We start from the raw sequence: 21,561 nt of genomic DNA, 5'->3' as shown, positions 1-21,561 counted from the left end.
CAACAGTGGTCCCAGCACCGCTGCCCATCGAACACCACTTCCCACCAGTCTGACTATGTACCCTTAACCCCTTCTATCTCTTCTGTTTTATAGCCAACTTGCCATTCATTCTGCTACTGGTCCCGAGACTCCATATGCTCTGACCTTAGTCATAAATCTACAACACAGTACCTTATTGCAGGCCTTTTGAAAAATCCACATATTACATCTACTACATTAACCTTATCTATTTTTTGTTACTTCTTCAGAGCAATGGTTGGTCAACAATGTAGAAGTTCGACTACAATGTGGCGTGTCAGATCATGTTTAGTTTTTCTACTTTTGATCAGTGGGTGATGTTTAAGTAAATGCACATTTACTTGCATCATACTTAAGGCCTTTGCTTCTACAATTACTGCATGTGGTTAAAATATTGTCACCATTGTCCCACTTATGGTGAAGCACAATGATTTTTATTAGACAAAGCTGCTATTGTTTCCCAACTGTGGGAGTACCATTGCCAAGGTGACATTTAGAGTGTTAGAAATGTAGACTGGAGGAAATTAATTGTAAAAGTTGACTTTAAACATTTGCAACTGTAAAATGGGAAAGCAGCTCACAATAATGCCACAAATTGGAATTGCAATGTCAGACTACTGGAAATTTGTTATATTTTATAATAGACCATAAATTTCAAACTGCACAGGTTGGAGAGCCAGCAGGATATTGATCTTTGACACTTGTGGAAGTCAGTTATAAAATGGTGGGATGAGAAGGATTCTTGTACAACACTAAAGACTGATTGATACCCTCCCTCCTACAATATTGATGTTATTCATTTAAAGGTTGCAAAGCAGCAATCAGAAATCAACTGGTTTGCCTTCTATATATTAAAAAGGAGTAAACAGGAGTCAGTCAATAACTGGACAAGACATCATTGAAAAGCAAGTTTTTGAAAAATCACTGCCTAAATTTATTCATTCAACATTATTGGGTTGGTTTTAGTGACTAGCTGTAGAGTACCAGTACTCCACACTGCTGAAGCATCATAATGTCAAGTCTGAAAAATTAGTGGCAAGAGTAGTGTTTGTCACTTTGGAAAAAAGTGACAGACAAAAGGATGGACCTCAGCAGTTGAAGGATTAAAATAATCTCACTGTTAAACACACAAAAAGGTTTGCAGTCAGTTTCGAGAGGCAGTGTTTTCAACCATCAAAATAGTCAAGCTGTGGAAGGTGTTTTTGGGCAGTGAAGATGATGACAAACTGCAACAGGCACAACTGAGGAGTAATGTTTGCAGTTACTCCATGATAGATTACTGTATGTAACTACTCTATTCTGAACCAGAGGCATAGGAAACTATACAGCAAAGTCCCAATTTATCTCTTACCTCACTGAAGCACCTCTTTTTGGAAGGTGGGAGGGGGGGGGGGGGGGGGGGGAGGCAGGGGGAAGGGGCTTTATGCTTTTACACTGATCCCGAGGATAAGCAGCAAGTATAGTTACATCTACAAAACTCGTGCCTGAATTTACAGCTCAGGCACTGGAAGCCAGAGGACAGATTGACTCCAATGAGTACACTTCACGTTTGTCAGTGACACTCCAGTCACCACGGTTTTGTAATTAGATCTAAATCACCAGCTGCAGATTAAGACCCACCCACTGAAAGGAAAAGCTAATGGCTCAAATATGCATGACCTTTGGAATTTCCATCATGATGGTTCTAGCGAAAGAGCTAAGGATGGACAGAAAATTGCACCAACTGGCCATCGAAACCAGAGGAAAAGTTTTGCAAGATAACCCATTCCATTTGAGTCGAAGATGACACACAATTTGCATAAAGCACTGTTGTGGGAAAAGGATCAAAACAGCATGGAGAAAGTTCATTTAGCATCATTTACTCCCAAACAAACTCACTGAAAAAGTGGGTTCACTTCAGCACAGCAATTTGACAGAAGCTGCTGCCAAATATCTTTGCAACATACCCATGGCTATGACAACAAACTAACCTTGAAAAGCAAAAAGGAGCACAAGAGATATGGTCTTGGCATGGGTGAAGTTACCATTCACAACCTTTTGCTGTAAAAGTGGGACCAAGTACATTCGTTGGACAATTGAATTCTCACCAAGTTTGGAGTTTGACTTTGAGCACACTAGTTGGATCGGAATAAGAGGCAGGGAGGTCTTTTGAAACAAAAAGGTAATAGCAGCAGTCAGGCTTTTAAAAAGATGCAAAAAAAACACCTTTCGGCAGGATCGAACTCACAACTTGTGGTCCAGTTTGAAGACTTCATGTGGCATATTGATTTTGCATCATTTTGCAAAGCTGCATCAATATAACTTTAGCAAATAAAGCTGCTTAATTTCAGTTAGAGATAATCAAGCCTTGCCAAGTCATGAACTCTTTTTTACAGCAAGATTTTGGCCCCTCTATCTAGTCCAGATCCCAACAGGATGAGTATAACCCCAAGTTGCACTACTGTCTAGCAGGTATAGTGCAGTGAAAGATAGAAAGAGCTTGCATTTCGATAGCACCTTTCACAACCTCAGGATGTCCCAAAACACTTCAGCCAAGGAAGATTTTTTTTTTACAATTGTCATCACTGTTCTAATGTAGGCAAGCCAATTTGCACACAGCAATGGCCCACAAACAGCAATGTGATAATTATCAGATAATCTCATTTTAGTAATGTGATTGAGGGATAAATATTTGCCAGGACACTGGGGAGAACACCCCAGCTCTTCAAGATCGTGCCATGGGATCTTTTACCTCCACCCTTGATTTAACATCTCATCCAGAAGATGGCACCTCTGACAGTGCAGTACACCCTCAACCTAGACTGGCATCCCAGTGCAGTACTATGTGCTCAAGTTTCTGGAGTGGTACTCGAACCCAACCTTCTGACTTGGCAAGAATGCTACCAACTGAGCCATGGGTGACACTCAGTGAACTTCCATGTAATTAAGCTGCTTTGACAACTCATTGGAGCAACTAACCACAAGATGATGTTTACCTATAATGGTCTATTTACAAATTCAGGTCTAACACAAGAGTTCAACCTTTCTGTGCCATGTCTGACGAAGTGGACAGATTATGCACCATTCCTGTTACAAGGTGCCTGCCAAGCTCAACGATCTGTGCAGTCGCTATAGGTATGTGGGAACAGGAAACAATGGCACCCTTCTTGATGGCACCAACAATGGCCCATTTACTTAGGCAATGAATGCCATTGTGTTACTGGGTGACCTATTCAAAATTTATATGCAATCAGACAACCCAACCATCCTTTGATTCCAACTCATGGACACCCATACCTCAGCAGGGCATATTCATCAATATAAATGGGTAGCCATATATCTTTCACAAGGGTCAGCCATTTAAGACTGAGCTGAGGAGGAATTTCTTCAGGAGGTCTGTGAACCTTTGGAATTCTCTATGTCAGGGGGCTGTGGATGTTGAGTCCTTCAATATGTTCAAGGCTGAGATAAATAGATTTTTGGACTCTAGGGGAAATCAAGGGATAGGGGGATTGGGTATGTAAGTGAAGTTGAGGTCAAAGATCAGCCATGATCTTAGTGAATGGCAGAGCTGACTCAAAGGACTGTATGGCCTACTCCTGACGTTCTTCTAAGCTGCACAAGTAATCAAAATCCAAGCTGGCTTCATGATCACTTACTGACACCCAGATTGTCAGCTGATGTCCTTACAAGAGATGACACAGCTCGGCAACTGTTTCCCTCGTCACCCATCGACGAGACTGGTTGTTGTCCACCATCAGGAAGGGGTGGACAAGGACTGCAGCAATGGTCAGTGGTTATAATGGCAGGTGAAGCCAAGGTGACATGTGGGATTTCCCTGGCACGACATCATCTACTACTGACACTGTATGGAAGATCTAAAATTTCTAGTCCCCACCTGCAGCTTCAATCCCACTCGAGCTCCTGTTGAAAAGTTGATAACCCAAGAGCTCCCGGCAGCTCTACGTGCCTGTTTGCCATAAGCCGACACATGGAGCGGTGGCAGGCAATTTGATCAAAGGTTGTCACCAAACATCTGCACCTTGGTTGATTTGCCCTGCCCTATTCCAGGGCCAGCAATACCAACTATTACAGCAAAGTGAGCATAAAACCTCCTGGTTTGTCATATTGCAACATGGAGTGCCTTGAATGTGAAATCCTGAGGGAAAGGAGACAAAAAGGTTCAAAACCAAAGTTCTCTGATCAAGTATGATTTACAAGAGTCAACCAAATGATCATTATTACAAAATTCAAGAGTGAATACTCAATTTTAATATGTTTCACAGAGCATTGAAAGTTTACAATTCAGTCTTTTGAATTAGTTGGAAGCAATTTTATACAAATCATTTCTCCCAATACATTGCAGTTAATACAGACACTTCTTTCAGTATCATGCCCTGTGATCATAGCATCTGTAACAAAATTCACATTAGAAACAAATTAGATATCGGGTACTCCTGATCTTAAAGGCAGCCTGTTACACTACGATCCCCGAAGTTGGGGGGGGGGGGGGTGGGGAAGAAAGGGAGGGGTAGGCTTTTTTGGCCAAAAGCTACTCTTTCACAAGTGTTAAACTTAGGTTTCTCAACTGACGAATAGACTCACTCGGACAGTTAAAGAAAGTGAACCTGGAGGAGAATGATTGTTTAAAAAAAAACAGCTGAATCCTGAATCCAAACAAAGAAACTGTCTCCTGAATATATCCTCAAGGCCCCCTTATTCTTTGCAAGGAGTAAAAGCAGACTGATCAGTTGAAGTGATCATTGCCAGAACCCCAACTGTAAATTTAGTGTCTGCAAATCAGGTGTTACTTCAGTATATATTATGGGTTCAGACCAGTACCTCGTGCTGAAACTGGACAGCATGATTCAGCTGAAATCGAGTTTCACCCAAATACAATGTTTCAATGGCTAAAGCCACAAGATTGCGGAGGTTTTCTCCCCCGTCAATAGGTCCTGGACACCACATGAGACAAGATCTCCCAATTTATAGGAAATAGAGTGCACATTGGAGAATGCTGTATTAGAGCTGAGCAGTCAATGCAAATATTGAGCAGCAAAGTTGTAATTTCAGGTTATCACAATAAATCATTGATTTTTCTTCCCTTCAAAAGATGTCTATATACTGATTAACCACACAAATTCTTTTCAAATGCACATTCATACAGGAATAAAGTATTAATACAAAAGTGTTCACCTACCAGTGCATATTGGTACATTTATACCAGGAATAACTGATCAGTCAATGATCAGGACTAACAAAACATGCACACAATACCTTGTTCTTGCAATTTGGAAAGGCAAGCAGAAATTCGGATTTGTCTCGACAGCTGTATGCAGACAAATGTTCAAGAACTTCAGTTTTGTTCAAAGTTACTAATATTAATAATTCAGGATATGGGTGCTGGGAAACACAAGGCACCAGCACCGAGCACTCCAGTCTCATCTAACAACTTGATCCAAAGCAACAACATTCTAACCGTCCCAACAACAGGTCTCAGTTCCAATTCTCAGACAGGCATTCCCTGCTGTGCATCCAAAGACACTTGCATTTTCCTACACCTGCTGCCTTTTACTGAGGGACTGCTGTGAACTTCAGCTCTTGCACACCAGGAAATGGATTGAGGCTAAACTCATTTCATGTCAAACCTGAACTAGAGGGAACTGACAACAGAGCAGCTGGATTGGATTTGAAACGAGATGTGAAAGTTGGTCAGAGAAGAGCCTGTCACCCAGGTCCAGCCTCCAGACAACATTAGACGACCAATTGCCGAATGAGTTTGCAGCCAACTAGTGGAATTAGGAACTGCTTACCTTGCTTTACTCCAAAAGCAACCCAACGGCTACAGTGGAACAGGAACCCTCATTTGCCTGGAATATCTGAAATTGAAATAAGCCAAATTCAGGGTAAGCTACATCCTTGCATAAAGCTTGAGCAACATATTTTGTCTATGCACCATACTGCATCATTACAACATGCAATTTACAGCACAAACAGGCCATTCGGTCCAACTGGTCCATGCTGGCGTTTATGCTCCATGAGGCTCCTCCCACCCAAGCAGCATATACTTCTATTCCTTTCTCCCTCATGTACTTTGCTAACTGTGCCTTAGATGCATCCATGCTATTTGCCTCAACTATGCCATGTGGTAGAAAGTTCCACATTCTAACCACTTTGGGTAAAGTTTTTCCTGAAATCCTTATTGGATTTAATAGTAACTACCTTTTGTGTCCTCTAGTTTCAGACTCCCCACAAGTGGAAATATCTTTATGTCCATGATCAATCCCTTTCATAATTTTTTTTAAAAGGCCTCTTATTTTGTCACCCTTCTGCTTTCCAGAGGGAAGAGCCCCAGCCTGTTCAGTCTGTCCTGATAGTTCTGTGGCACATCTTTGTAAATTTTTTGTGCCTTCAGTGCCTCCCATCATTTTTGTAATATGGAGACCAGAACTGTACACTGTACTTGTGGTTTGTAAAATGTTAATTATTTTACACCAGGATCAAAGAGTCTAGAAAATTATCTGAACCTCGCCAACAGCAAACATTAATTTTTAAAAATTTTTTTTCATGGGATGTGGGTGTCACTGGCGAGGCCGGCATTTATTGCCCTTCCCTAATTGCCCTTGAGAAGGTGGTGGTAAGCCGTCGCCTTGAACCGCTGCAGTCCGTGTGGTGAAGGTTCTCCCACAGTGCTGTTCGGAAGGGAGTTCCAGGATTTTGACCCGATGAAGGAACAGCGATATATTTCCAAGTCGGGATGGTGTGTGACTTGGAGGTGGTGTTGTTCTCATGTGCCCACTGCCCTTGTAGGTGGTAGAGGTCGTGGGTTTTGGAGATGCTGTCGAACAAGCCTTGGCGAGTTGCTGCAGTGCATCTTGAAGATGGTACACACTGCAGCCAGTGTGTCAGTGGTGAAGGGAGTACCAATCAAGCAGGCTGCTTTGTCCTGGATGGTGTCAAGCTTCTTGCCTGGAAAAGTGCAGCTCCAACAGCACAAGGGGAGAGTATTCCATCACACTCCGGACTTGTGCCTTGGAGATGGTGGAAAGGCTTTGGGGAGTCAGGTGGTGAGTCACTCGCCGCAGAATACCCAGCCTCTGACCTGCTCTTGCAGCCACAGTATTTACGTGGCTGGTCCAGTTAACTTTCTGGTCAAAGGTGGCGCCAGTGTTGTAGCTGTATTGGAACAGTTTGAATAGAGGCACAGATAGTTCTGGAGCACAAGTCTTCAGAACTACAGTTGGGATGTCAGCAGGCTCCATATCTTTTGCTGTATCCAGTGCACTCAGCCGTTTCTTGATCTCATGGGGGGTGAATCAAATTGGCTGAAGACTGGCTTCTGTGATGGCAGGGATATTGGGAGGAGGCAGAGATGGATCATCCACTCGGCACTTCTGGCTGAAGATGGTTGCAAACACTTCAGCTTGTGTATTCTGTGAATATATCAACTGCTGTAAGTTTGTCAAGCATAATCTCAGGACATTCTGAGGAACACAAAACTTGCATCTCACTTACTTCTTACACAAAGACTTTTAGGGGGTGGGGGTGCAACAGAGATGAAGTGTTTTTCTAAGCAATTCCCTTGATTCTATATTGTGGGGTGGGAGAAAAGAGAGTTTGTTTTCTGACCAACGAGATGCGGTCTCCCTTGCTGCTCAGCGGCTCAATGCAAAGTCTGAGAATCAATGGAACGTAGAGTTGCTTTGCTCTATGAGAATGTATGTGCAGTTCAAAGACTTATGCTGGCCTTATGCCATTTAATGAGCTGCTCTGCAACACCCATTGATGTCTTACAGCATTTGGCAGCAAGGTACATGACCTGTCAAGTCTCTCCACATCAGGAAACAAACACAGTACTATGAACCACTCAGTTTGCCTTTGACCCTTAACTCCACCGACAGAAGGCAAGTAACCCTACCACAGTCATGGGACATTTCATTTCTCCCCTACCCCACGGAAGTATGTCGTCATTTCCCAGTGGGATTTTAGGACAGATATACCAAACGGTAAAGTCACATGGCTGTAGAAACATGGAACTAAACCAGCCATGTCTTCTGGCATCAATAGCAACATGCATTCTTCACCCAATCCCAAGAGGCTGTTCTCATGCCCAAGATTGACAGTCAGTCATTAACCATTCAACACAAGCTTTAAAGCAGGAACAGGACAGCAGCATTAAAACATCAATTACTTTAACATTACAACAAGTATCAAAATATTTTATATCCAAAAGAGATACATGAAACATTAATACAATATCTAGCTGCCTTGCCATTTTTCCTCTTCCTCCACTTGCACCCACCCACCTCTCTCCGCCGCCCCCCCGCAAGCATTGAGCGTTCATCAGGGGGCACTGCTCTGCAGGAACCTGCCCGTGCATATCAGCTTCAGTGACAGTCAGGTGTGGAGGGGGTAAATAATCAAATAAAAACAAACACAGCCTTCTTTTGTCTTCATCCAACTCAAAAAATAGGACATCACTGGACAATCAGGAATAAAACCCTGGAAGATTTGTCCTTCTCTAACCCAATAATGCCGAGCCAATTGACTGCTCCCAATAGCTGAGTGACAGGTATTAGCTAGCTCGAGGAGGTGGTTCTTCTGTATATCATTGTTACAAAACATAATGGATGAACGCAACCATCATTTCAACACAGATTTAAAAAAACATTCTGCAAAATAATGAACAATTGTATAGACTCAGATACATCACCAAGTTTCCATTCTGTAGCTGGACATTGCCTACATAGGGCATAATGTGACTATCCCATATGTTGTGTTCATCTTCACAAGCCACAGGTTCAAGGTGGCTTCTCATGCCATCGTCCATTTGAAGGTGAGGACCACAGCTAGCAAGGATGCTTCCTGTAGGTGCTCTGTTCACTAACAGTGGTGGCTCCTCAAAGTCAGGAAGTTCTGCATTCCACTCCTTCTCAACATCTTCCTGTCTCAAAAGTAAGAGTTGATCAAAGTTACAGCATAGAAGGAGGCCATTCAGCCCATCATCTCCGTGCCGGCTGAAAAAGCTCTCCAGCTTAATCCCACTTTCCAGCACTTAGTCCATAGCCCTGCAGGTCACGGCACTTCAGGTGCCCATCCAGGTACTTTTTAAATTGAGTTCAGGGTTTCTGCCTCTATCACCCTTCAGGCACGAGTTCCAGACCCTCACCACCCTGAAAAAATTTTCTCCTCAGCTCCCCTCTAATCCTTCTATCAATTTCATTGAATCTACACTCCCGGTCACTGACCAAGGGAAATAAGTCCTTCCTATCCACTATCTACACACTCAATTAAATCTCCCCTCAGCCTCCTTTGTTCCAAAGAAAACAACCCCAGCCTATCCAATCTTCATAGCTAAAAATTCTCATAAATCTCCTCTGTACCCTCAAGTGCAAACACATCCTTCCTGTAATGTGACCAGTATGCATAAGAACATAAGAACATAAGAAATTGGAGCAGGAGTAGGCCAATCGGCCCCTCGAGCCTGCTCCGCCATTCAATAAGATCATGGCTGATCTGATCCCAACCACAAATCTAAAGAACACAAGAAGTCGGAGCAGGACCCGGCCACATAGCCCCTGGGCCCTCTCCGCCACCCACAGGGCATTGACCGATCCGAACTCAGCTTCATGTCCAATTTCCTGCCCGCTCCCCATAACCCCTAATTCCCTTTACTTCTAGGAAACTGTCTATTTCTGTTTTAAATTTATCTAATGATGTAGCTTCCACAGACCGACCACCCTCTGAGTGAAGAAGTTTCTCCTCATCTCAGTTTTGAAAGAGCAGCCCCTTATTCTAAGATTATGCCCCCTAGTTCTAGTTTCACCCATCTTTGGGAACATCCTTACTGCATCCACCCGATCAAGACCCTTCACAATCTTATATGTTTCAATAAGATCGCCTCTCATTCTTCTGAACTCCAATGAGTAGAGTCCCAATCTACTCAACCTCTCCTCATATGTCCGCCCCCTCATCCCCGGGATTAACCGAGTGAACCTTCTTTGTACTGCCTCGAGAGCAAGTATGTCTTTTCTTAAGTATGGAGACCAAAACTGTATGCAGTATTCCAGGTGCGGTCTCACCAATACCTTATATAACTGCAGCAATACCTCCTTGTTTTTATATTCTATCCCCCTAGCAATAAAAGCCAACATTCCGTTGGCTTTCTTGATCACCTGCTGCACCTGCATACCAACTTTTTGATTTTCTTGCACTAGGACCCCCAGATCCCTTTGTACTGCAGTACTTTCCAGTCTCTCGCCATTAAGAAAATAACTTGCTCTCTGATTTTTCCTGCCAAAGTGCATAACTTCACATTTTCCAATATTATATTGCATCTGCCAAATCTCCGCCCACTCACCCAGCCTGTCTATATCCCCTTGCAGGTTTTTTATGTCCTCCTCACTCTCTACTTTCCCTCCCATCTTTGTATCATCTGCAAATTTTGATATGTTGCACTCGGTCCCCTCCTCCAAATCGTTAATATAGATTGTAAAGAGTTGGGGACCCAGCACCGACCCCTGTGGAACACCACTGGTTACTGGTTGCCAGTCCGAAAATGAACCATTTATCCCAACTCTCTGCTTCCTGTTTGATAACCAATCCTCCACCCATGCCAGAATATTACCCCCAATCCCGTGATTTTTTATCTTAAGTAATAATCTTTTATGTGGCACCTTGTCGAATGCCTTCTGGAAGTCTAAATACACTACGTCCACTGGTTCCCCTTTATCCACCCTATACGTTATATCCTCGAAGAACTCAAGCAAATTTGTCAGACATGACTTCCCCTTCATAAAGCCATGCTGACTTTGTCCTATTAAATTATGCTTATCTAAATGTTCCGTTACTGTCTCCTTAATAATAGACTCCAAAATTTTACCCACCACAGATGTTAAGCTAACTGGCCTATAATTTCCAGCCTTCTGCCTACTACCCTTTTTAAATAACGGTGTTACATTAGCAGTTTTCCAATCTGCCGGGACCTCTCCTGAGTCCAGGGAATTTTGGAAAACTATCACCAAAGCATCCACAATCCCTACTGCCACTTCCCTCAAGACCCTAGGATGGAAGCCATCAGGTCCAGGGGATTTATCCGCCTTGAGTCCCATTATTTTACTGAGTACCATCTCTTGAGTGATTTTAATCGTATTTAGCTCCCCCCCCCCCCCCCCCCGAGAGTCCCCTGTTTGTCCAGTGTTGGGATATTCTTAGTGTCCTCTACTGTAAAGACTGAAACAAAATATTTGTTCAGCATTTTTGCCATCTCCATGTTTCCCACCATTAATTTCCCGGTCTCATCCTCTAAGGGACCTATGTTTGCCTTAGCCACCCTTTTTCTTTTTATATAACTATAGAAACTCTTGCTATCTGTTTTTATATTTTTTGCTAATTTCTTTTCATAATCTAACTTCCCTTTCTTAATCAATCCTTTAGTTACTTTTTGCTGTCTTTTGAAGAATTCCCAATCTTCTATCCTCCCACTAAGTTTGGCTACCTTATATGTCCTTGTTTTTAGTCGGATACTATCCTTGATTTCTTTACTTAGCCACGGGTGGCTGTCATTTCTTTTACACCCTTTTTTCCTCAGTGGAATATATTTATTTTGAAAGTTGTAAAATAACTCCCTATGCAGTACTCAAGCTGTGGCCGAACCAATGTTGTACAGTTCCAGCATAACTTGCCTGCTCTTATATTCTATGCCTTGGCGAATAAAGTATCCTGTATGCCTTTTTAAACCACCTTATCTACCAGTCCTGCAACCTTCATGGATTTGCAGACATGCACTCCAAAGTCCCTCACTTCTTCTGCACCTTCCAGTATCCTCCCATTTATTGTGCACTCCCTTGCCTTGTTTGCCCTCCCCAAATGCATTACCTCACACTTCTCTGGATTGAATTCCATTTGCCTATTTTCTGTTCACCTGAACAGTCCATTGATATCTTCCTGCAGTCCACAGCTTTCCTCCTCACTGTCAACCACATGGCCAATTTTGTATCATCTGCAAACTTCTTAATCATGCCCCCACATTCAAGTCCAAATCATTAACAGATAGCACAAAAAGCAAGGAACTTAGCACTGGGCCCTGCAGAACCCCACTGGGAACAGCCCTCCAGTCACAAAAACACCTGTCAACCATTACACTTTGCTTTCTGTCACTGAGCCAATTTTGGATCCAACTAGCTACTTTCCCTTGGATCCCATGGGCTTTTACTTTTCTGACCAGTCTATGGGGACCTTGTCAAAAGCCTTGCTAAAACACATGTAAACTACATCAAACCTGTTACCCTCATCGACCCTCCTAGTTACTTCAATTTTTTTGAGCAATCAAGTTAGTCAGACACAACCTTCCCTGAACAAATCCACGCTGACTGTCCTCGATTAACCTGTTAATAGCCACTCCAGAGCACCCAAAAGCAACTTTATTGCACAAGGATAGGATTTGATAGGGTCGATGCGGAGACGATGTTGCCACTTGCAGAGAGACCAGAACTAGGGGCCATAAATACAAGATATTCACTAATAAATCCAATGAGGAATTCAAGAGAAACTACTTTACCCTGAGAGCAGTTAGAATATGGAACTCACTACCATAAAGAGTAGTTGAGGCAAACAGCATCGATGCATTTAAGGGGAAGCTAGATAAACATGAGGGAGAAAGGAATAGAAGATTATGCTGGGAGGGTTAGATGAAGTAGGGAGGAGGCTCATGTTGTTCATAAATACCAGCAGAGACCTGTTGGGCCAAATGGCCTGTGTCTGTGCATTTGATGCAATTCTGTGTCAGGGGTGCAAGTGGGCCAACTTTCCTGCAGGATCCTCAGAACCCACCAACTTTTCTGCAGGAGCACCAGAAGAAAGCAACTTTACTGCAGCAGGAGGATAGGATTTGACAGGGTGGATGTAGAGAAGATGTTTCCACTTGTATTTATGGCCCCAAGTTCTGGATTCCTCCAAGATATTCACCAATAAATTCAATAGGGAATTCAGGACAAACCCCCTTAAGGGCAGGGGAATTCACAGGAGTGAAAAATCTCAGTAGTGAAATTAATTTCATAGAAATTCAAAAAAAAGTGTCATTTGAGTTAAGTCAATAGCAATGACTGCCACTGGTTCCATGTCCAGACAATTGAGAATTCACCAGGAAGACTCCTGGAGGGTTGGACATTCCTGGGCATTCTCCATAATTGGATAAATTTTCGTGAAATTCAATGCCATCAACTCTGAAGCATCAACACAGCACCAATAAAAATTCAAACCATCATTACCTGAAATGGCCATATTTGAAAGTTACATGTAGATTGAGAAAAATATCTTGCTGGCTCCAGTTTTTTCTTCCCCTCTCATGAAGAAAGCAATAAATGAATGAGACATCATTCCATGGGCAGTGGTCACCTGCCATCAACTGACCATAAGCCATGATTAAATAGCTAGCAAATCTTTAGACTACAAACTGTACTGCCCCTCCAACTATAGTTGGAATGGATCATCTGTACAATCCAGAAGTTAAACTCAAATCTTTCTGGGGCTTAAGACATGGATGCCCAGCCATTTAAAAAGCTCAGCAAAACACAGGCCCAATTTCAAGGCCATCACATCTCTCACCTCCTGATCTTTTCCCCCTTATCTCATTCCACCCCAAGTTACAAATGTAATCAATCTCACGATGCTTACCTCAGTACCTCCGCTTTCCTCCAAGATAATACGCAGCAGACGAATGTATTCTGATGCAGCCCTGAGCACATGAACTTTGCTTGGTTTTCGATCTTTAGGAATCAAAGGAACCAGAGTCTTAAGCTTTGAAAAGCCATCATTTATGCTTTGTACCTGAAATAAGAGAAACATTTTTCCATGAACTCAAATACTCAAGGTTTTACGTTTGATTGATGTTTTATCCCATCAGCAACATTACAGCCAAAGCTCTGCTACTAATGGAGAGAGTGTTAAATATTGACCCAACCATCGATCAACTCCTTGGGGGAAAAACTATGGGATGTGTAAAAGCAGGAAGGAACCTTCTTAACCTCATTTATCTTTGAAACACGATAAAGCATATGCTGACAGTACGATCACTTGCTGTGACCATATGCTAACGATGAGGTTTAACAAATATAGCGACTTCAATTGATTCGCAGCCTTGTATTCCAAGGCCAGAGTCGCCAAGTAGGCACATTTACCAATAAATCAAAGTTTAATCACAGCAGTGTGACCAAGGTCTATGTTTTATACCATATGCAGCAATGGCACATGTTTAATTTTTAAAAAAAACTTACACCCAGCAATAAACCAGATCCATCTAAATTCATGAGCTTAAGACATTGCACCAAGGAACTGTAGAATTGCAACAGGTGGGTGGGAAAGGAGGAAAGAGGACTTCAGGGGATATTTCTTAAAACCAATATCAGTTTAGAAGTTAACTCCCCGAACCACCTCACCCATTTGAAAATCCCCAGCAACACCTCAACCCTCCCCATCTAAATACCCTGCTCCCACGATAAGTGGACCCGAGTACGTGCTTCCTAATACTCCTAAACACAACAGTCACACGAGCCAGCCAGAGTCATCCCCCTCCTTGTTTGTCCAATCCTCACTCAATACCCACCCAACAGGACAGCTCCCATTCCTGCTACATGCAGTTCGGTGTGCAGACAACAGTGTGAACTGCTGAGAGTTTGGTCCGTGTGGGAGTTGGGTGAAGTGGGGGAAGGAGGTGCTGCTTTGCCTTGCTTTTTCTAACTTTTTCCCCCAGAGCGGCAGTGGACCTGAGAGTAGAAGACTGAGATTGGGGAATAAAAGCAGCAGCAGACCTGTAACAAGAGACAACTACTGTGCGACGTCACAGGTGATGCTGCAGAGTCCGAGAGGTGAGCACAGTATAAAAGGAGAGACCAAGAGCAGGAGGAGAGTCTGAGAGTCTAAGGCAAGTCATGGCAGCACAGCTCGCACCAGTGATATGCTCCACCTGCAATGTGTGCAGGAAGTGTGTCCAGCTGCAGCTACTGGCTAACCGTCTTTCGGAGCTGAAGCTGCGGGTGGATTCACTGTGGAGCATCCGTGATGCTGAGACTATCGTGGATAGCACGTTCAGTGAGGTGGTCACGCCGCAGGCAAAGATTACGCAGGCAAAAAGGAAGTGGGTGACGGCCAGGCAGAGTAAAAGGACTAGGCAGGTAGAGCAGGAGTCCCCTGGGACCATCTCCCTCTCAAACAGATATTCTGCTTTAGATACTGTTGGGGGGAGATGGCTGATTAGGGGAAAGCAGCAAGAGCCAGGTTCGGGGCACCACGGGTGGCTCTGCTGCACAGGAGGGGAGGAAGAAGAGTGGCAGGGCTATAGTGATAGGGGATTCGATTGTAAGGGGAACAGATAGGCGTTTCTGCGGCCACAAACGCGACTCCAGGATGGTATGTTGCCTCCCTTGTGTTCGGGTCAAGGATGTCACGGAGCGGCTGCAGGGCATTCTGGAGGGGGAGGGTGAACAGCCAGTAGTCGTGGTCCATATTGGAACCAACGAACATAGGTTAAAAAAAGGGATAGGGTCTTGCAAGGTGAATATAAGGAGTTAGGAGATAAATTAAAAAGCAGGACTTCAAAGGTAGTGATCTCAGGATTACTACCGGTGCCACGTGCTAGTGAGTATAGGAACAGGAGAATAGACAGGATGAATGCGTGGCTGCAGGGATGGTGTAGGAGGGAGGGATTTAGATTCCTGGGACATTGGGACCGGTTCTGGGGAAGGTGGGACCTGTACAAGCGTGACGGGTTACACCCAAGCAGGACCGGGACCAATGTCCTCGCGGGGGTGTTTGCGAGTGCTGTTGGGGAAGGTTTAAACGAGAGTGGCAGGGGGATGAGAACCTGAGCGGGGAGTCAGAAGGGAATAAAGTTGAGAGCAGCAAGAGAGGGGAAGACCCAGGGGAAATCGACAATACAAATAGTACAAACAGTTGTTCAAGAACAAGTGAAAGGGAAAAGCGTAGAGCAGCAGAAAGAAAGTGTACTTTAGGCACGACAGATAAAATAAAAACTAGAAGGCGCAAGGAGATTAACCCAGCATCAAAGCTGTGGCAGGGGGTTGGGAACCTGAGCAGGGAGACAGAGGAAAGCGTGTCAGGAAGGGACAGAAGGTATGGAGTAAAAGGTAAAGTGTTAAAAAAGGAAAAAGCAGGAACGAAGTGTCACACAACATATTTGAAAGTTCTTTATCTGAATGCACGTAGCATTCGTAACAAAATGGACGAGTTAACGGCACAAATAACTACGTATGGGTATGATCTTGCGGCCATTACAGAAACATGGCTGCAGGGTGACAACAACTGTTAAATACCCTGGCATATTTATTTCCCAATCAGGAAGGACAGGCAGGAAGGAAGGGGAGGTGGGGTGGCTATGTTAATAAAGGAAGGAATCGCTAATACAGAGAAATGATATTGGGACAAAGGGTCAGGACAATGAAAAAGTTTGGGTAGAGATAAGGAATAATAAGGGGAAAAAAACACTAGTGGGCGCAGTATATAGGCCTCCTAATAGTTGCAACTCTGCTGGAAGAAGTATTAATCAGGAAGTAGTCGGGGCAGGTAATAAGGGAACAGCCATAATTATGGGGGATTTTAACTATCATTAACTGGACAAATCAAATTGGGCAGGGCAGCCTTGAAGAAGAGTTTATTGAGTGTATTAGGGATGGATTTCTTGAGCAGTATGTAACTGATCCTACAAGGGGGCAGGCAACCTTGGACCTGGTCCTGTGTAATGAGCCAGGATTAATTAATAATGTCCTAGTTAAGGATCCCCTTGGAATGAGTGACCATAACATGGTTACATTCCATATCCAATTAGAGGGTGAGAAGGTTGGTTCTCAAACAAGCGTACTGAGCTTCAATAAAGGGGACTATGATGGTATGAGAGCGGAATTGATTAAAGTGGACTGGGAAAATAGATTAAAGGGTAAGATGGTACATGAGCAGTGGTGTTCATTCAAGGAGTTTTTTACAACTTCCAAAAAATATATATTCCACTGAGGAAAAAAGGGTGTAAAAGAAATGACAGCCATCCGTAGCGAAGTAAAGAAATTAAGGATAGTATCAGACTAAAAACAAGGACATATAAGGTAGCCAAACTTAGTGGGAGGATAGAAGATTGGGAAGTCTTCAAAAGACAGCAAAAAGTAACGAAAGGATTGATTAAGAAAGGGAAGACAGATTATGAAAATAAATTAGCAAAAAATATAAACAGATAGCAAGAGTTTCTACAGTTATATAAAAAGAAAAAGGGTGGCTAAGGCAAACGTAGGTCCCTTAGAGGATGAGACCAGGAAATTAATGGTGGGAAACATGGAGATGGCAAAAATGCTGAACAAATATTTTGTTTCAGTCTTTACGGTAGAGGACACTAAGAATATCCCAACACTGGACAAACAGGGGGCTCCAGGGGGGGAGGAGCTGAATACGATTAAAATCACTAAGGAATTGGTACTCAGTAAATTAATGGGACTCAAGGCGGATAAATCCCCTGGACCTGATGGCTTACATCAGAGGGTCTTGAGGGAAGTGGCAGTAGGGATTGTGGATGCTTTGGTAATAATTTTCCAAAATTCTCTGGACTCGGTAAAGGTCCCGGCAGATTGGAAAACTGCTAATGTAACACCGTTATTTAAAAAGGGTAGTAGGCAGAAGGCTGGAAATTATTGACCAGTTAGCCTAACATCTGTGGTGGGTAAAATTTTGGAGTCTATTATTAAGGAGACAGTAGCAGAACATTTGGATAAACATAATTTAATAGGACAAAGTCACCATGGCTTTACGAAGGGGAAGTCATGTCTGACAAATTTGCTTGAGTTCTTTGAGGACATAACGTACAGGGTGGATAAAGGGGAACCAGTGGACGGAGTGTATTTAGACTTCCAGAAGGCATTCGACAAGGTGCCACATAAAAGATTATTGCTCAAGGTAAAGAATCACTGGATTGGGGGTAATATTCTGGCATGGGTGGAGGATTGGTTATCTAACAGGAAGCAGAGAGTTGGGATAAATGGTTCATTCTCGGACTGGCAACCAGGAGTCAGTGGTGTTCCGCAGGGGTCAGTGCTGGGTCCCCAACTCTTTACAATCTATATTAACGATTTGGAGGAGGGGACCGAGTGTAACATATCAAAGTTTGCAGACGATACAAAGATGGGAGGGAAAGCAGAGAGTGAGGAGGACATAAAAAACCTACAAGGGGATATAGACAGGCTGGGTGAGTGGGTGGGCGGAGATTTGGCAGATGCAATACAATATTGGAAAATGTGAGGTTATGCACTTTGGCAGGAAAAATCAGAGAGCAAGTCATTATCTTAATGACAAGAAACTGGAAAGTACTGCAGTTCAAAGGGATCTGGGGGTCCAAGTGAAAGAAAATCAAAAAGTTAGGATGCAGGTGATCAAGAAGGCCAACGGAATGTTGGCTTTTATTGCTAGGGGGATAGAATATAAAAACAGGGAGGTATTGCTGCAATTATATAAGGTATTGGTGAGACTGCACCTGGAATACTGTATTCAGTTTTGGTGTCCATACTTAAGAAGACATACTTGCTCTCGAGGCAGTACAAAGAAGGTTCACTCCGTTAATCCCGGGGATGAGGGGGTGGACCTATGAGGAGAGGCGGAGTCGATTGGGACTCTACTCATTGGAGTTCAGAAGAATGAGAGGCGATCTTATTGAAACATATAAGATTGTGAAGGGGCTTCATCGGGTGGATGCGGTAAGGATGTTCCCAAGGTTGGGTGAAACTAGAACTAGGGGGCATAATCTTAGAATAAGGGGCTGCTCTTTCAAAACTGAGATGAGGAGAAACTTCTTCACTCAGAGGGTAGTAGGTCTGTGGAATTTGCTGCCCCAGGAAGCTGTGGAAGCTACATCATTAAATAAATTTAAAACAGAAATCAACAGTTTCCTAGAAGTAAAGGGAATTAGGGGTTACAGGGAGCAGGCAGGAAATTGGACGTGGATTTAAATTTGAGGTTAGGATCAGATCAGCCATGATCTTATTGAATGGCGGAGCAGGCTTACTCCTGCTCTTATGTTCTTATGTTCGATAACTGCTTACCATCTTCCCCAGGTATAACAAAAGAAACTTAGATATGTTTATAGTTTCTACACAATCGTAACCTCCAAGCTCAAATAAGTAATCAATACACCTACAATAAAAACAATTCACATAAATCACTTTATATCAGTGGCACCAATAATACATTCTATAGCATATGGCTTGAAAGCACTAATCAACCTGTGGCCAATAACCAATGTAGCCAGAAAACAACTATCCTTCCAACTCAAAGCTGCAAGGCTGGAGATCATATAGACAATTGCTCCTCACATTTCAAGGCTTTAACTAGATGGAGTTTAAAAGTTCACCAATAACTCATTTAATTTGTCAAACTAGATTATCTATTCGCCCTCAAAAAGGCTTTAAGCCTTCCTCACCCTGTGGCGCTCTCTTGCATTGGCTGCTCGCCTCTTGCCAAACAAGTCCTGCACATCTTTGCTGGTGTCGTAGTGGCCAGAAGGTTGTCTCTTGAATTTCCTTATGGGAGCCAAAACAGGCAATGGCCCAAAAGCCCCCTCCAACACATCATTCATCATTTCTGCCTCGGGCACAACAAGCAGTTGGCCAGAAACACCTGCCACCACTCCCTCCTGATGGAGGAATCCACAGTCCTGCAACTCCTTGCAAACAATTTCAGAACAAAACTGCATTTCCTGCTTATCAGCCATCTCCTTCATCAACATGGTTTTATACACATAAACTTTCAGTGAGTAGTGACCCCCCCCGCACGGGGCTTTTGAACCTTTTCGGTTGACTGTGTTTCTTGTCACAGGTGCTCATCATGACAGGTTGAGTCGGTGGGGGATCGCACGGCATTGTGGTGATTGTAGTTCCAACAGGCCCGCCTGCCTCGCAAAGGATGGCGGTCGGAACTACATCTCCCGTGGTGCAATTCGGCGAGAGGCGCATGCGCCCTGGCTCCCGCCGTTCTTGGCGGTCAGGCGTCAATGAGGGAGCATGGACTCTTCCTGATGGGTTGATTGAAGGAGTTGAGGGGGAAAGGGGAAGGGAAAGGGGGAATGGAGGGGGAAAGGGGAATGGAAGGGGAAAGGGGGAATGGAAGGGGGAAGGGGAAGGGGGAAGGGGAAGGGGGAAGGGGAAAGGGGGAATGGAAGGGGAAGGGGGAATGGAAGGGGAAAGGGAAAGGGGAAGGGGGAATGGAAGGGGAAAGGGGAAGGGGAAGGGGGAATGGAAGGGGAAAGGGGGAATGGAAGGGGAAGGGGGAAGGGGGAAGGGGAAGGGGGAATGGAAGGGGAAAGGGAAAGGGGAAGGGGGAATGGAAGGGGAAAGGGGAAGGGGAAGGGGGAATGGAAGGGGAAAGGGGGAATGGAAGGGGAAGGGGGAAGGGGAAGGGGAAGGGGAAAGGGAAAGGGGAAGGGGGAATGGAAGGGGAAAGGGGAAGGGGGAATGAAAGGAAGGGGGAATGGAAGGGGAAGGGGGAATGGAAGGGGAAAGGGGAAGGGGGAATGAAAGGAAGGGGGAATGGAAGGGGAAGGGGGAATGGAAGGGGGAAAGGGGGAAAGGGGGAATGGAAGGTCTTTTGAATTGTTGCAGAGCATGGAAAAGGGGGGAATGGAAGGACTTCTGGATTGTTGAAAAAAAAAGTGTCAACAGCAATAACCAATAGTGAAATTTAAACTCAAAAATAAACAGCGACTGTGAGGGTTTGAGGAATTCTTCAGGAACCAATGGATTGGTATGTCTTCATTTCCAATAAGGGTCTTCTGCCTTATGTCATTTGAAGTTATTTCATTTTGTTTTCATATTTTTAAAGGTGACAAAATTGAGCATTTTTTTAATATGGCAGCATTGGGTTTTAACACTGTTTCTGTGCAGAGAAACTGCAGTCATGTGCTGCCAGCAATACCTTGATCAACAGTCATTGGTATCTGTGCTGGGAATGAGAAAAGTCCTTTTCCAGCTTGGCCACCTTGCTCTATTGTTTAAGCCCACGTACAAGTTCCTGTTTATTTTTCTTAAACTTCGGGGCCAAGCCTGCTTCCTTCTGTCTGTTTTGTGTGTTGGAGAGACGCTCTTTTTTTTAAGTTATTCTCCTCCTCCTTTGCTCGGGTCACCTTGCATCATGCACTGTCTCTTGCTTAATGGCCGATCTGTACTCCAGCCATTACAATAGCCTCTGTGAAGAAGGGTTAGTCGGAGACGGTTGGCATTGGTGACCCTCTGAACAGTTATTTTCCTCTTGCCGTGCGTTTGGTGCCTCACCACGGCAGCGTGGGCTCCTGCGAACCTGTGCCGTAACAAATGACAAGTTATCAGGGGGAAAAATGCCATTTGTCTCATCCAAGCTCATCGCTTTGGAACCCTAACTCTTTATTGAAAGCATCTATTAGCAACTGTGTGTTTAATTTTGATTACAAGGCTCCTACAATTTAATCATTTGTTGCTTAGATTTTATTCAATGATGGAGGAGACAATTTTTTTTAATGGACTTTGTGAGGCATTGCAGTTCCACTGT

General features: G+C 43.8%; 1 protein-coding gene across 1 annotated transcript; it reads right to left on the bottom strand.

Moving 5' to 3' along the window:
* Nucleotides 1–4,283: 4,283 nt before the first annotated feature.
* figla (folliculogenesis specific bHLH transcription factor) lies at nt 4,284–19,780 on the bottom strand. The gene is made up of 5 exons (XM_068001629.1): nt 19,463–19,780; nt 13,672–13,824; nt 8,711–8,941; nt 5,811–5,876; nt 4,284–4,409 (listed from the first exon to the last, which is right to left on the bottom strand). Exons 1-4 carry the CDS (start codon nt 19,766–19,768, stop codon nt 5,817–5,819), a joined length of 750 nt encoding a protein of 249 aa, XP_067857730.1. The 5' UTR covers nt 19,769–19,780; the 3' UTR covers nt 4,284–4,409; nt 5,811–5,816.
* Between the last annotated feature and the right edge of the window lie 1,781 nt (nt 19,781–21,561).

The sequence above is a fragment of the Heptranchias perlo genome, chromosome 20 (genome assembly GCF_035084215.1).
Source record: "Heptranchias perlo isolate sHepPer1 chromosome 20, sHepPer1.hap1, whole genome shotgun sequence".
Classification (NCBI taxonomy): domain Eukaryota; kingdom Metazoa; phylum Chordata; class Chondrichthyes; order Hexanchiformes; family Hexanchidae; genus Heptranchias; species Heptranchias perlo.
Note: the sequence above shows the minus strand (reverse complement) of the source record. Positions and strands in the feature narration are given on the sequence as shown.